At 39.9% G+C, this 12,295-nt stretch overlaps 1 protein-coding gene across 10 annotated transcripts in view; it reads left to right on the top strand.

The window, feature by feature from the left end:
• The window catches only part of NUMB (NUMB, endocytic adaptor protein), a 36,117-nt gene that overhangs the window by 21,297 nt on the left and 2,525 nt on the right, over nucleotides 1-12,295 (top strand). For 3 of the 10 annotated variants that reach the window (XM_026849516.1, XM_026849515.1, XM_026849512.1), the window contains 6 exons: nucleotides 1,849-1,923; nucleotides 3,780-3,920; nucleotides 5,424-5,625; nucleotides 8,071-8,373; nucleotides 10,163-10,312; nucleotides 11,152-11,295. In XM_026849516.1, the coding sequence (XP_026705317.1) occupies nucleotides 1,849-1,923; nucleotides 3,780-3,920; nucleotides 5,424-5,625; nucleotides 8,071-8,373; nucleotides 10,163-10,312; nucleotides 11,152-11,295 (1,015 nt within the window). The remainder of the gene's footprint in view (nucleotides 1-1,848; nucleotides 1,924-3,779; nucleotides 3,921-5,423; nucleotides 5,626-8,070; nucleotides 8,374-10,162; nucleotides 10,313-11,151; nucleotides 11,296-12,295) is intronic. The other 7 variants (XM_026849521.1, XM_026849520.1, XM_026849518.1 and 4 more) reach the window with 3 other exon arrangements.

The raw sequence follows: 12,295 nt of genomic DNA, 5'->3' as shown, positions 1-12,295 counted from the left end.
CAGTTCACAGACATCTACAAACCATTTGTTTTGGGGATTAATAGGGACTATTAATCAGCTGCTGAGAGTTGAAAATACAGACTATATTTTGTGGCTAGTGATGTTACTGCCTTTTAAGACCAAAAATTAGAAATTACTTTTAAATGTGAAATATTTTTTTTTACCACATATGATGGTAAATTTAAGTACTTCTTCCTTTGTAAATTATACCCTTTCCATTAGGCATTCAAGAATCTGACAGTTTTACTTTTAAACCTTCTCGGGGGTATCCAGAGGCTGGATGGACATTTAGAAACTTGATTCTGCCAGCACTTCTCCATAGCTTTCTTTCATGCTGTGTTTATTTTCTCTCTTTTCTCTTTTAATCACTCTTCCATACAAGTCAGTGCCATTATCTGTTCTCACCAAGCTTTTTGAAAATGCTCAGAGTGTCATTGCTGCTTCAGAAAATTGGGACAGATAGTTCCACCCCAGATTCTGCCAGGCCCATTTTCTTCATACTTGCTGCTATCTCTGATAATGAAACCAATATAATATAACAAGAGACTTTTCACTCCAAGATATTTCATCCCTATAGTGTTAAAATCAGTGTTACCGACTTGGAGCTTGTGGTAGCTTATGTCAGAGTGTGTACTTGCTCCATTACTTGCTGTATGAATATAAATTATATACATCTCCAATGACCTATTAAAAAAAATTAATTGTAGTTCTTGCATGAAGCCACTAGCTGATACCCCCTCATCTTTTTTTTTGTTGTTGTTGTTGCTGTCTTCACTCCCTGCAGTGATCTGTGGTGGGTGCCATTAGCAGCCACAAACTGTATACCCAGTGCTTCAAAAACCATTATGGGGAGAATATTTTTATTAGCTGTCTTAAAGTATGGAGCTTGTGAATTAAACTAATAGGTTTAAAAAAAAAAGATTATTTTTCTTGTAGTAGGTCTTTGTAACAACCAGTAAAATTATGTTGACATCTTGTACCTATTTTCTGTTCAATGCATTAGTTTCAGAGGAATATTGTGTCAAGTGTTTATACTGTTTTCTGTAACTTTCCCTTAAAAAGTAAACAGTAGAAAGAATCTGTAGTTTAAATGGCTCCTGAAGCCTTCCTGTGTTTCCCACTTTTACTTACCCTCAGCTCTCGGCAGCTGAAAGTTTCCCACAGTCAGATCTTGGATAAAAGCCAGACAGCTCCTCTGCTGCGTCAGCCTGCCACACACCATTGCTTTTTCAAGATACACACCAAATGGTTAAGAAATCATATTTTTCTACCTCTCTTCCAAGATGTGACATTTAGCTCTTAATAAATTAGTGAAACGTTTGGATGATTGGTCTTAGCATTAAGCTGATAACACTGATGATTTTTGGGTGCTTTTAACACTGGTTTAAGGTGATGCCATGATTCTGCCATTCAGCTATTGGGGCAGAGGGTAGGGCTGGTGGAAATATCAGGTAAGAATTTTCCCATGTTTAAACTGATGCTAAAGAAGCTACCTGTGGTGTAACTCCTTATGAATTAGTGTCTTCTGATTCTTTAGTAGAGTTCTTCACCTACTTGGTCAGTCTTGAATTCTTTACTGTCAGTGGATGTACACCTTATTTTTGCCTCCACCTGTCCTGTGCCCTCTTCCCTCCCCACGACGTGCTGTTTCTGAAATACTGGCTTTGGCTTGGTTCTCTGACTGTTTTGCAACTTGGATTGAGTATCTGGCTTTGGGCACCCTACTGACCATGGACTTCATCTACACTTTATGTTATGGTTCTTGAAAAGGGGAAGCAGGTGGCTGTCAGATGCTGTTGGTGTAAAACTGTTTGTTTTTTTTCTTTCTTTCTTTTATTTTTTTGAAAGTCTGGGAAGAAAGCCGTTAAAGCAGTCCTGTGGGTTTCGGCGGATGGACTCAGAGTTGTAGATGAGAAAACAAAGGTTAGAATTCCATGGACAAAAGTTTTAAATCTCTCTATAATAATGTATGTGCTATAACTTTAAATGGACGCCAGTCTTTATGTTAATGCAAACATTGGTATTTGAAAGGAAAACTGAAATGTGTAATTAGTTTATTCATTTCTTGCTTTGTAAACATGTATGCCTGATATTTTTTTCCCAATTAATTCCACAGTACTCTCAAGACACATTTCATAAAATGTGGCAGATAGCACAAACTTGTAATATTTTTTTCTGTTGCATTTACTGGAAGAACTATTTTTTCCTGATAAGTTCTATTGACATTGAACTTGGAGAGTCCTTTGACTTTGTTCTACACCACTGCAGAAGGCTGCAGTAGTAATATATGAGCAAACTCATATTAATCAATATAATTTTCAGTGCATCCCAATCCTAGAATGGGTCTGAATGAACAAGAGCTAGCTTCCAAAAAAAATGTGATGAAGAGAATAAATTAAATAGGGGGGTTGTACCTTCAGACTGAAGCTAAATAGTTACCGAGTATCAAATTCAGTAATTTCTAATTCGAATACCTAAGCTGGTGGTCTGAAGTAGAAGACTGATGTATTCGTGGCATCCTTCTAGATTGTCAACAAATTTTTTATTGTGAAAATAGCACAGTATGTACCACCAATGATTCTTGGTTTTGATCTAGATGTAGGCAATTAGAAATAAGAACTTTAGGCATGCCTCTATAAGCATACTAGTATTTTAAAAGATGGCACGGCTGTCAGAACAATTTTTACTCTCATTAGTCTGAAATTAATTTGTTATATATTCACGTCATTTAACCCTTACTTTGTCAACCTAAAAGATTTCTGCAAGCCAACACTGTGAAGCAGGTAGAGAGAATTCCCTCCGCAGTACGACTGTCAAATACCTGCTCTGTGTCTAGACTTCTCCAGGGCTGCTGTTAGGGTATGGTTCATCAGCGCTAAAGTTACTGTCTCTTTAAGAATTTTGTTTCTAATACAAACATACTGACGTAGGTGAATTCAGTCTACTGATTGCCTCATTTAAAAATAAGACTTGTATTATTTTTGGAAATGTTACTGCATATATCTAATCTTTTAAAATTGAATTTTAACAAGTTGTGCAGACCCTGGAGGTAATTGAAAGTATAGGACTTAAAAAGAGAATATACTATTGCCTTCTGGTGGCTGAATCTATTAGCACAGGTGCCAAGTACTAACCACCAACCAAAAGACACCATTTTGAAAAAAAAAGTTGGGGTGGGGGGGGTAGAGATGACATTGTTCTTAAACTATACTATCTCCTTTTTATAAACACTTCTCCCACCAGTCTATGGGAACAAATCAGGGGTGTTTGACACTACCAGTGCTGCTGGTGCTTTTCCACTGCATCCCAGCTTAGCTAATTGGCAGATCAGCTTTTGCTTTTTGTGTAGCAGCTGCTAGACCTATTCACACTTGCAGACCTCTCCCATAAGATTCAGCATTCTGTTTTAACCCCAGTAAAGATTTTTTAATAGTAAGACTACTGGAGACGCTGTAAAAATAAAATAAAACAAAAATGTGGGCTCCGTAGTTTAAAGGAGATATCTTAGGAATTTGTTTGGGTGCCTAAATTCTGGAGTGGTGCCTTAGAACAATTCTACCAAAGGTGACTGGTGGAAAATATCATCTGTCCTTTTTGTTTCGCATTGGGAAGAGATTCCAAATGGTGAATTCATTGACAGGTAATTATAGTCACATCGGGTTATATCCTCTTTTTAGTATAACTGTCTTCTTGCAGTAAACACTGAAAATGGCTTGTTCAAGTGTTTCTCCATATTTCCTCACATTTCTTTTATTGCGGGGGGGATTTTTTCCCTCTAGGATCTTATAGTTGATCAGACAATAGAGAAGGTTTCTTTCTGCGCACCAGACAGGAACTTTGACCGGGCATTCTCATACATCTGTCGAGATGGCACAACAAGACGCTGGATATGCCACTGCTTTATGGCGGTGAAGGACACGGTAAGTTTAATATAGTGTGTCCAACTCTTCTGGCTTCTAGCTGGAAGTTGCGCTTGGAAAAATTAACTACCTAGAATAGTGCACTATGTTTTGACTTCAGCTAAAATATGACTTAGTGCTTGAAAACTATTTTAGTTCTAATTCTTTATATCTGAATTATTTTCCAACCCTCTGTGATGTTGTCTTGTGGAGAGGAACGGTGCCCAGCATGTGTATAAAAGGAATGCAGTCAGCCTCAGATATCTCTAGCAGAAGGGAGCTACTCTTCTAAAAATAGACAGAAGATATTCTCATCTGAAAATGTATACAGCCAAAAACTGAAACAGCAATGACAGTTTTTCCAGGTTGCAGTCATAGTGAGTAAATACAGACTGGTTATGAATGCAGCCTCTTGTATGCGAATGTTATCTTGAATGAAAAATCATCTGAATGTTAAGGGATGGAGCTAAACTGAATTAAATTAGCATCGTGTTTGCTTCAAAGTGATAGAGATTTTCTAGTAGAAGACTTGAAAGTAAGTTACCTCTATCAGTCTCTTGCTGTGTAGATGTAGGTGTTTAACTCCCTGATCTGGCCTTTTCCTCTCTCTCCTTTTTGTCGAATCTGGCTTGTATTATACAAAGTGCTTGAAACCTCATGCAAATTCATCGCGTAAACTCCACATAGCTGCATGTTCAGAGCAATTGTACTTGACAATTTGTCATTTTTCTTTAAAGCAAAACAATGAAATTAGAAATTCCCAGATAAACTTATGTTAGAGCTGTAGCATTTCTATTTTCCTCTGTGAATAACAGTTCAGTTCACTTACTGATCATAAGATGAGTTGAGCTACTGGTAGTAATAGTGCCTTTGACTCGGCTGTAGCCGCTGTATCAGCTGGATTGCTGAGCTTCCTCCAACTTGAACTTCCTTTTCTTAGTGCAGTTATTGGATAGTGGGTCCTTTTGACCTCACTGGTTAATAATGGAAGTGCTTTTCAGAAGGCACTCTTAATGCTAACTCCTGTATTTGGTCAGGGCTGTTAAGAGGTGTAAGTAGTCACCATTGTACTTTTAATTTTCACACTTGCACACAGGGGTAGTTTCTCTCTGAACCCTCTGTAAACTTTCTCCATCTGAAAAGAGCACTTATCTATCCTTCAGGACTTACACCTGCTTAAGATGGCTTTACAAGAGTTTCTTTGTGCACAAATGTATCCAGAGGCAAGGGATCAGTGCAGGCATGTTATCGCACTAGCATCTCAGTAGCAGTTGAACTAAACAGATTATCCAACAATCTCTTTCATTTCTGGGTGGCCTTGAACACTGCTTGAGCATTAGTAGTTGGGAGCCTTTATATACCAGGTTTAATTTTAGAGCCGTACAAAAGGTGGCCAATTACCGTTGTTCTCTTTAATGCCTTAATTAGATTCCTCTTGTAAAGGCAGGTTATCACTTCGCAATGCTTGAAGCACACGTATGTTTCTGTTCCAGCTACTGTATGATGCAATGTTGTCTTGTACAGGGGGAAAGGTTGAGTCATGCCGTGGGCTGTGCATTTGCAGCATGCCTGGAGCGAAAGCAGAAGCGGGAGAAGGAGTGTGGAGTGACTGCCACCTTTGATGCCAGCAGAACCACATTCACTAGAGAGGGGTCATTCAGGGTCACTACAGCTACTGAACAAGCAGAGAGAGAGGAAATTATGAGACAGATGCCGGATGCTAAAGGTACGGGGTGCGACTTAAACAATCATCCATAGCGAGCAAGACCAGCACTGAGGTGAATTGGAGCCTGTGCAAGGACTGAGGCTTAATGTCCTTGCAGCATTCCCTCTCTTGAAGCCTCATTATGTACAAATCCTACTCCCAGACGCTTGTCGCTTCACAAGATGAAAAATGCTCCCAGATTCACTTGTAGTGCGTTTTCCCACATCTCTAGAAGAAGCACAAGTGGCTTCATATGTGAATGCTGCTCCTGCCTTGTTTTGGCAGCCTGCTTTGTGACGCTGTAGGTACCATACTAAAAGGCCTTATTAGAAAAATGTTATAAAAATATAACAAGTTTTCCAGACACGAAGTAATCCTTTTAGTAGTCTAAAGCTTATGGTAAATGAACAGAAAAATGATATGCATTTTTCTTAGGAAGTAATATATTTTTATTTTGATTTTTAAGACAGGTTACAAAGTGTGCATGTAGAGTTATATTGCATGAGGAAAGAACAGATCAATCACAGTGTGCTTTCTAAAAAAAACCAAACCAAACCAAAAACAACCACCCCCTCTCCATAAACCACGTAACTGTTGTGCTGTTAATTACTTTCAGAACTAGTAACTGATTTGAGAGGAGTTAGTTTTTTACTTCTTAGCCATTTAAAAAACCATTTCAAAATACTCTGAAATGCATGTGAAAGTGGAACTTCTTATTCCAAGTTTTATTACAAGTAGTGGAGTTCTACAGCTAACAAAAAATAAGTATTATAAATATTGTTCTTAGCCCTCTTTAGAGCGGAGTTGAACTTCTGTTTCAGAGGATTCCACAGCAAGTTGTATGCTGCCACTCGATTGCAAGACTTTAATCTTCGTTTTCATCATCCATCTGCTTGTTCCCATCCATACGTTTAGTTTTAGAATGTGCTAAATGAAGCTTAAACACAAGGCCTTTGTTACTTGAGGGCATGAGTCAAAGTCTTGACTCAATGAAGGTGTGTGAAATACTTTCCAAGAAAGACTGATTGGAAAAGTTTCACTTGAACGAGCAGCTGCAACTCATGGGTACTGAAGCTTACAAGACAACATAATTAGTTCCTCCTATCATTCCAGCTCCTCAGAAATCTCTAGTGTGACTCCTCTCTTTACCAGATTTTTAGTTATTCTGTTGATGTGTCAACAAAAAAAAGTCACTGTTTTTCCTAAAACGTTTGAAAAGCAATATAGGTAAAAAAAGAGTTCACACCAGGATCATGAGATTTCCCCTTCAGATGCGTTGATGAGCTGTGTTTCATAGAATCATGGAAAACCTCAAGGACCATCTGGCCCAACCTTTCTTGGCACAAGCACAGTCTAGACGAGATGGCCCAGCACCCTGTGCAGCTGAGTCTTAAAAGTGCCCAATGTTGGGGAATCCACCACTCCCCTGGGAGATTATTCCAGTGGCTGATTGTTCTCATAGTGAAACATTTGCCACTTGTGAGGAAATTTTTTTTGTTGTTGCCCCCAAAGAGAATTAGGACATGACTGAGAGCAGGTTTTCCTAGAGATGGAAAAATCCCTGTGCTATTCTAATCATAGAATGTCATCATTTAAACTAGGCTTAATCCTACATTGCTACCACTAGGCCTGGCTGACAGAAGCATTGTGGTGCTATGCAAAACTCTGCAAAATGAAGCAGCTGACTTTTAAGTTGGAGGAGCTCCCAGTGCAGCTAACTAGTGATTGGGTGGTAACATAACAGCTAAATTCAATTAAAGCAATAACACAGAAACTCCCTGTAAATGTGCCTGGTGTTAGCAAGGCCTGTCAGCTCAGAGGCTGGATCTGCCTTGCAGCACGGTTCCATCTGTCTGTATTTCCTGGAGGAGCTGGGGAGCTGCAGCCCGAGTGCTGATTGTGGTCTGACCTGGGAAGTGCTGCTGCTGCCTTTGGCCTGCTGAAGCTTGTGCAGTGTGTTTGGCTACTGCTGCTGATTCTGCAGAGCTAGGAGGGTGGCTTTTAAAAGAAGGTCCTAGAGCTGGGTTCTGTTCCCTGCTGCTTCTGAGCTATGCCACCCTAAGTTTCTTCATACAGTTTGTAAGTAATATTTTGGCCATATTTCTGTGTGAGGCAAAGTAAAGGTCTCGGACATGAAATGCACTTTTCAGTCTTAATCATAAAGGAATTGCAGGTATTTCTAGACTGGGGTCTCAGAACTAGCTAGAATACATACATGAGGCCATCATTTCTCTGAAGTGGCTAGCCTTGGTAAGCTTTGCTTTGGAGACTGGATGCATGTAAAGCGACATGGTGAAGACAAAAGTCTACAGAAATGATTTTTCTGCTGTGGTATTAGAAACTTGTTTGGAAGAGTACTAGTGATGCAAATTCCTACATTTTCTCTTTTCAAAACAAATGGGAGTAGGGGCAAGCAGTTGAACACTACTTTGCTTTACTCTTCTAACCTCACCCTGTTTCCTCCAGCAGTTGAAACAGAAGTGAAAACAGTAGCACCAAGTGCTGCACCAAACAATACTGCCCCCTCTTCTGGCTCACCAACCTCTCCTACTGCTGAAGTTGCTGCCTCTCTGGATAAAGAAATGAGCAATCCCCATGCTATTCCACGGAGGCATGCCCCTATAGAACAGCTTGCCAGGCAAGGGTCTTTCAGGGGCTTCCCTGCCCTTAGCCAAAAGATGTCTCCTTTTAAACGCCAGTTGTCTTTGCGAATAAATGAGCTGCCTTCAACAGTGCAAAGGAAGACCGATTTCCCCATGAAAAACTCAGGTAAAACCAAATGGTTTCAGTGAAATATTACCTTAAATTGTCTCTTCCTCATTTCCTTCTCTGTGGCATCAAATAACTACTTATTTTCTAGTAAATCTTTCTTCCTGCCTCATGTGGATCATTTCTCATGAACAAAAACCACCATGTCAGAGAACTTCTGCTTGGGAATAGCCAAGAATTTTAAATGCAGTATTCACATGCAGAAGACAAACAGTTCTAATCACTGTCTGAAATATTGGAGCACAGATTGAAGTGCTCCAGGAATGGGTGTTGGTGAATTAGTAGATGCTGGTTCTTCTCTCTGAGTCACTGAACCAGTTCCTCCACTTAATGCCAGGGCATCTGGAGAGACACATCCCTTCAAGGCCTTAACCACTTGTCATGGGATGATGTGATGCGTTTCCGCATATCTGAATTCCTCTTTCTGAGAGCAATGAAATGGCTTTTCACCTTGCATTAAAAGAAACTTTACTGTTTAGGTGGTACAGCCAGCTGTATCAGTAATGTGTGGTACAGTTTTCACAGGATGGTGGTGGGGTTTTCTAGAGTCAGCCCAACATAAAAACCTGGGATGCTCAGTACTTGCATAATGTCCTAGAATCCCCTTAGCTAGGTTATCCTGCAGTCCAGCTGTACTTGGCAACAGAGCTAGTTTTAGGGTTCCAAGCTTTAAAGTAAAAATTACTGTGGCAAAGGCAAAACCAACAAAAATACTTAGCCTGACTTCTCATGTAATCCTTGTTTGGACCAGCAGTGAGTTTGTCAGTTTTACAGTAATAGTGCGTTGCTCACTAGTGATACTCCCTGAGCACACTACAAGCTGAGTTTTTAATGATTCAGAACATTTCTGATGCATGTTCCCATGTATGCTGCTGCCAGTGCTGCTTACTGTCACGCCACATGCGCTGTATTGGAATATCTCTCAAAGAATCAGTTTTTGGGCATGCCTCCCCCTGAATTTTAGGTATGGTGCATGTTGTGTGAGGTATCTTCTGGTTTTTATACTATTTGTGCTTAATTTTTCCTGCTCGTGTCAGTTCTATGCAATACAGAACTGATGATCAGTAGTTTTGAAAAGCAGTGCAGTTAGTAATAATGAGAACATCTGGTAAGTCAGTGGTTTTACACCAGATGTTACTTTTATCCATGTTATGCTCATACCTGGTTTAAAACTGAGTGTTCATTTTATCTGAGCATTCAGCTTTTGCTTCTGATAATTCCACCACAGGAACGAAGGATTTTCAGCTACCACTGAACTGGAGCAATCAACATTCTAACTCTAGACTTAACTTGCCACTGTGCATTGCTGTCAGCACGTTTAAACTTCAGCATCTACTTACTTACTGTGGAAGTGTGTTGTTGGAACACTTAAATCTATCATAAGTATGTTCATTTTGTAGAGTGCCAAATCTTAGTGCCAAATCCTTGATATGTTTAGCACTTTAATACTGAAAGATTTAGATCTTTGCTGAAGCTATAGAAATCACTTTTATTTTCTGAAGTGAACAACCTCTTGCATTAACACAGAGAAGCAGTAATAACCAACTCAACCTGGAACGCTGCTCTCCTTACCCTCTTGATTTGGTCACAAAATACACTAATGTGGTGTTGTACTTCAGGTCAGGTCTTCAACAGTATTCTTTTTTTTAAAAAACACTGTCATGCAAATCAGTAGCAGGAACATCTAGGACATAAGGAAACTAATTATATTTCAGTTTCACATTGGTATTTGTAAATTGTTTCTGTATCCTTTAAGCTTCCAATTTAATGAATTTTATTTACATTTTAGTCCCTGAGGTAGAAGGGGAAACGGACAGCATTAGTGCCCTGTGCTCTCAGATCACCAGTGCTTTCAGCACACCATCAGAAGACCCTTTCTCTTCGGCCCCCATGACAAAACCAGTGACAGTAGTCGCACCACAGTCTCCTGCCTTTCAAGGTTTGTGAGTTCTTTGCATGCCATGGTCATGCTGGTTGAGGCTTGAATGCACATAATGTTGCTTTCCAGTAACACATGGTCTTAATTTCTTTGTGCAAGTCCTGTTATCATACTTAGGGGGAATGCAGCCTGCTTTATTCATCTTGTCTGTTTAGTTTTTCTGTGGTTTTGTTTTTAACAAAAAGTTTGTGTACCTACCACATGATAGTTACCTCTAAAAGGGACTGGCCTTGAGATATTGACTGTTTTAGCTTTCTGCCTCCTGAACTGCAAAAACCTTACAACTGTGTGTCACAGGAACCAAGTCCCACAAGGGAAGAGATTTTGTGCTGCCACATGATTACTGCTTTTCACACAAACTTAGATAAGTGGTGGAGAGATGCCAACTATAGAACTCATAGCAGCCTCTAATCTTCATTTCACCGATGTGCTTTTATACAAGTTGTGTGAAAAAAAGAACCTCTCCTTGTTAAATGTAGTTATTGTTACTTTGCATGTAAAATCTGTTCTTCTTTTGAGTCTAAAATTAATCATACAGTAACTTCTGGTGAGCCATATCTCTTCTCTATATTAACTTCAGTCATCAGAACTCAAGGTCTCATCAAATACATAAAAATCCACCATCCCACAATTCTTTTAACAAGCATTGGCTTGGTGAAATGGAATTTACTGGCTTTATTGACTGTCAGTCCAGTTTGGCTAAATTACACAAACTGCTGTCATGTGGAAGTGTCTAAAATTGTTGTATGTTGATAGGTATGACGTGGCCCACTAATATTCCAGTCACGTGCATGCCTTGCATGAATTAATTGCACTGATGTTGTCTGCTCCCATTTTAGTTAATGGCACTGCCTCTGCCTTCTGTGTGCTTGCTGCTAAACCATCCCAGGCTGCTGTAGTGGCCACAGCTATGCCAGTTCGTGAAACCAATCCTTGGGCTCATGCTCCTGCTGCTAGTACTGGAGCTGCAGCTGTGGTCGCTGGTAAGACTGGAAGGAGATCCGGTGCATTGCTGTGAGAACTTGGATCAAACGCATGATTGAGCCCACGAGACAACTGTCAGTGCCACTTAATGGCAAGTGGAAGGAACAGGAACAAAAGCTGGAAGTAGTAGCCTTTTGCAAGAGTGGATGGAGGGAAGCGATGAACTCACTGGTTCTGGGTCTATAAGCTAGACTGATTCTTATTTTGGCAGCATTTTAGAAAAATCCAGTCCTTAAAAAGGAAGTAATGAAATAGTGTATGTTTGGGGATGAAGGGGAAAGAATCTGTGAGTACCCAAAATAACTTTTGTGTGTTCTTTCCACTAATGTATGGAAGATTGATTGCTTAAAGGTTGTGGAGGCTCATTTCTTCTGTTTAGCAAGTTTACTCTGTCCCTTACTAGTCCTTCTCTGCAGTTATATACAATGTAAGGTGGTACTTTAAATGGCTGGTACCCACATGGGCACATGTGCTAGAAGGCTACAGTCAAACTAGTATTGTTTCCTGGTGTAATCTCAACTCGAACAGAGAAACTCTGCTAGTGAAATAGTAGCTTCTGCTTGGCATTGGAAGAGTACCAGACCATTCCCCCACAAGAGAGAGGCCCTAAGCTCTGCTGCCAACAGTTCCCACCATAAAAACAACAGTAAACTGATCTTTAGGTGGTGTTTAACTAGATCAGGCTCACTAAGGACTACTGAGCAGTAATGGTTTCCACTTCTCCAAAATACCAAATAACACATGAATTGCAGAGCCATCTCTAGCATTCATGGTTGCTTTTCTCATTGTTTTAGAAACCTGGCAAGGCCCTGTGGGAGGGAAAGAGAATTTGAAACTGTAGGGAGAAGGAAAACCAGAATTCAGCTGCTAAAATGCTGTGTTGAACATTGCAAAAGAGTTGGAGAGGTTAACTGCCAGAATTAGATATGAAAAGAGTAAGGGAAGAGTGAGTGGAGACAGAGGAGTCATAGTAAGTACAGTTTACATATCATACAGTAA

The sequence above is a fragment of the Athene cunicularia genome, assembly GCF_003259725.1.
Source record: "Athene cunicularia isolate RWA chromosome 5 unlocalized genomic scaffold, athCun1 chr5_part1, whole genome shotgun sequence".
Taxonomy (NCBI): domain Eukaryota; kingdom Metazoa; phylum Chordata; class Aves; order Strigiformes; family Strigidae; genus Athene; species Athene cunicularia.
This window is presented reverse-complemented; position numbering and strand designations above follow the sequence as displayed.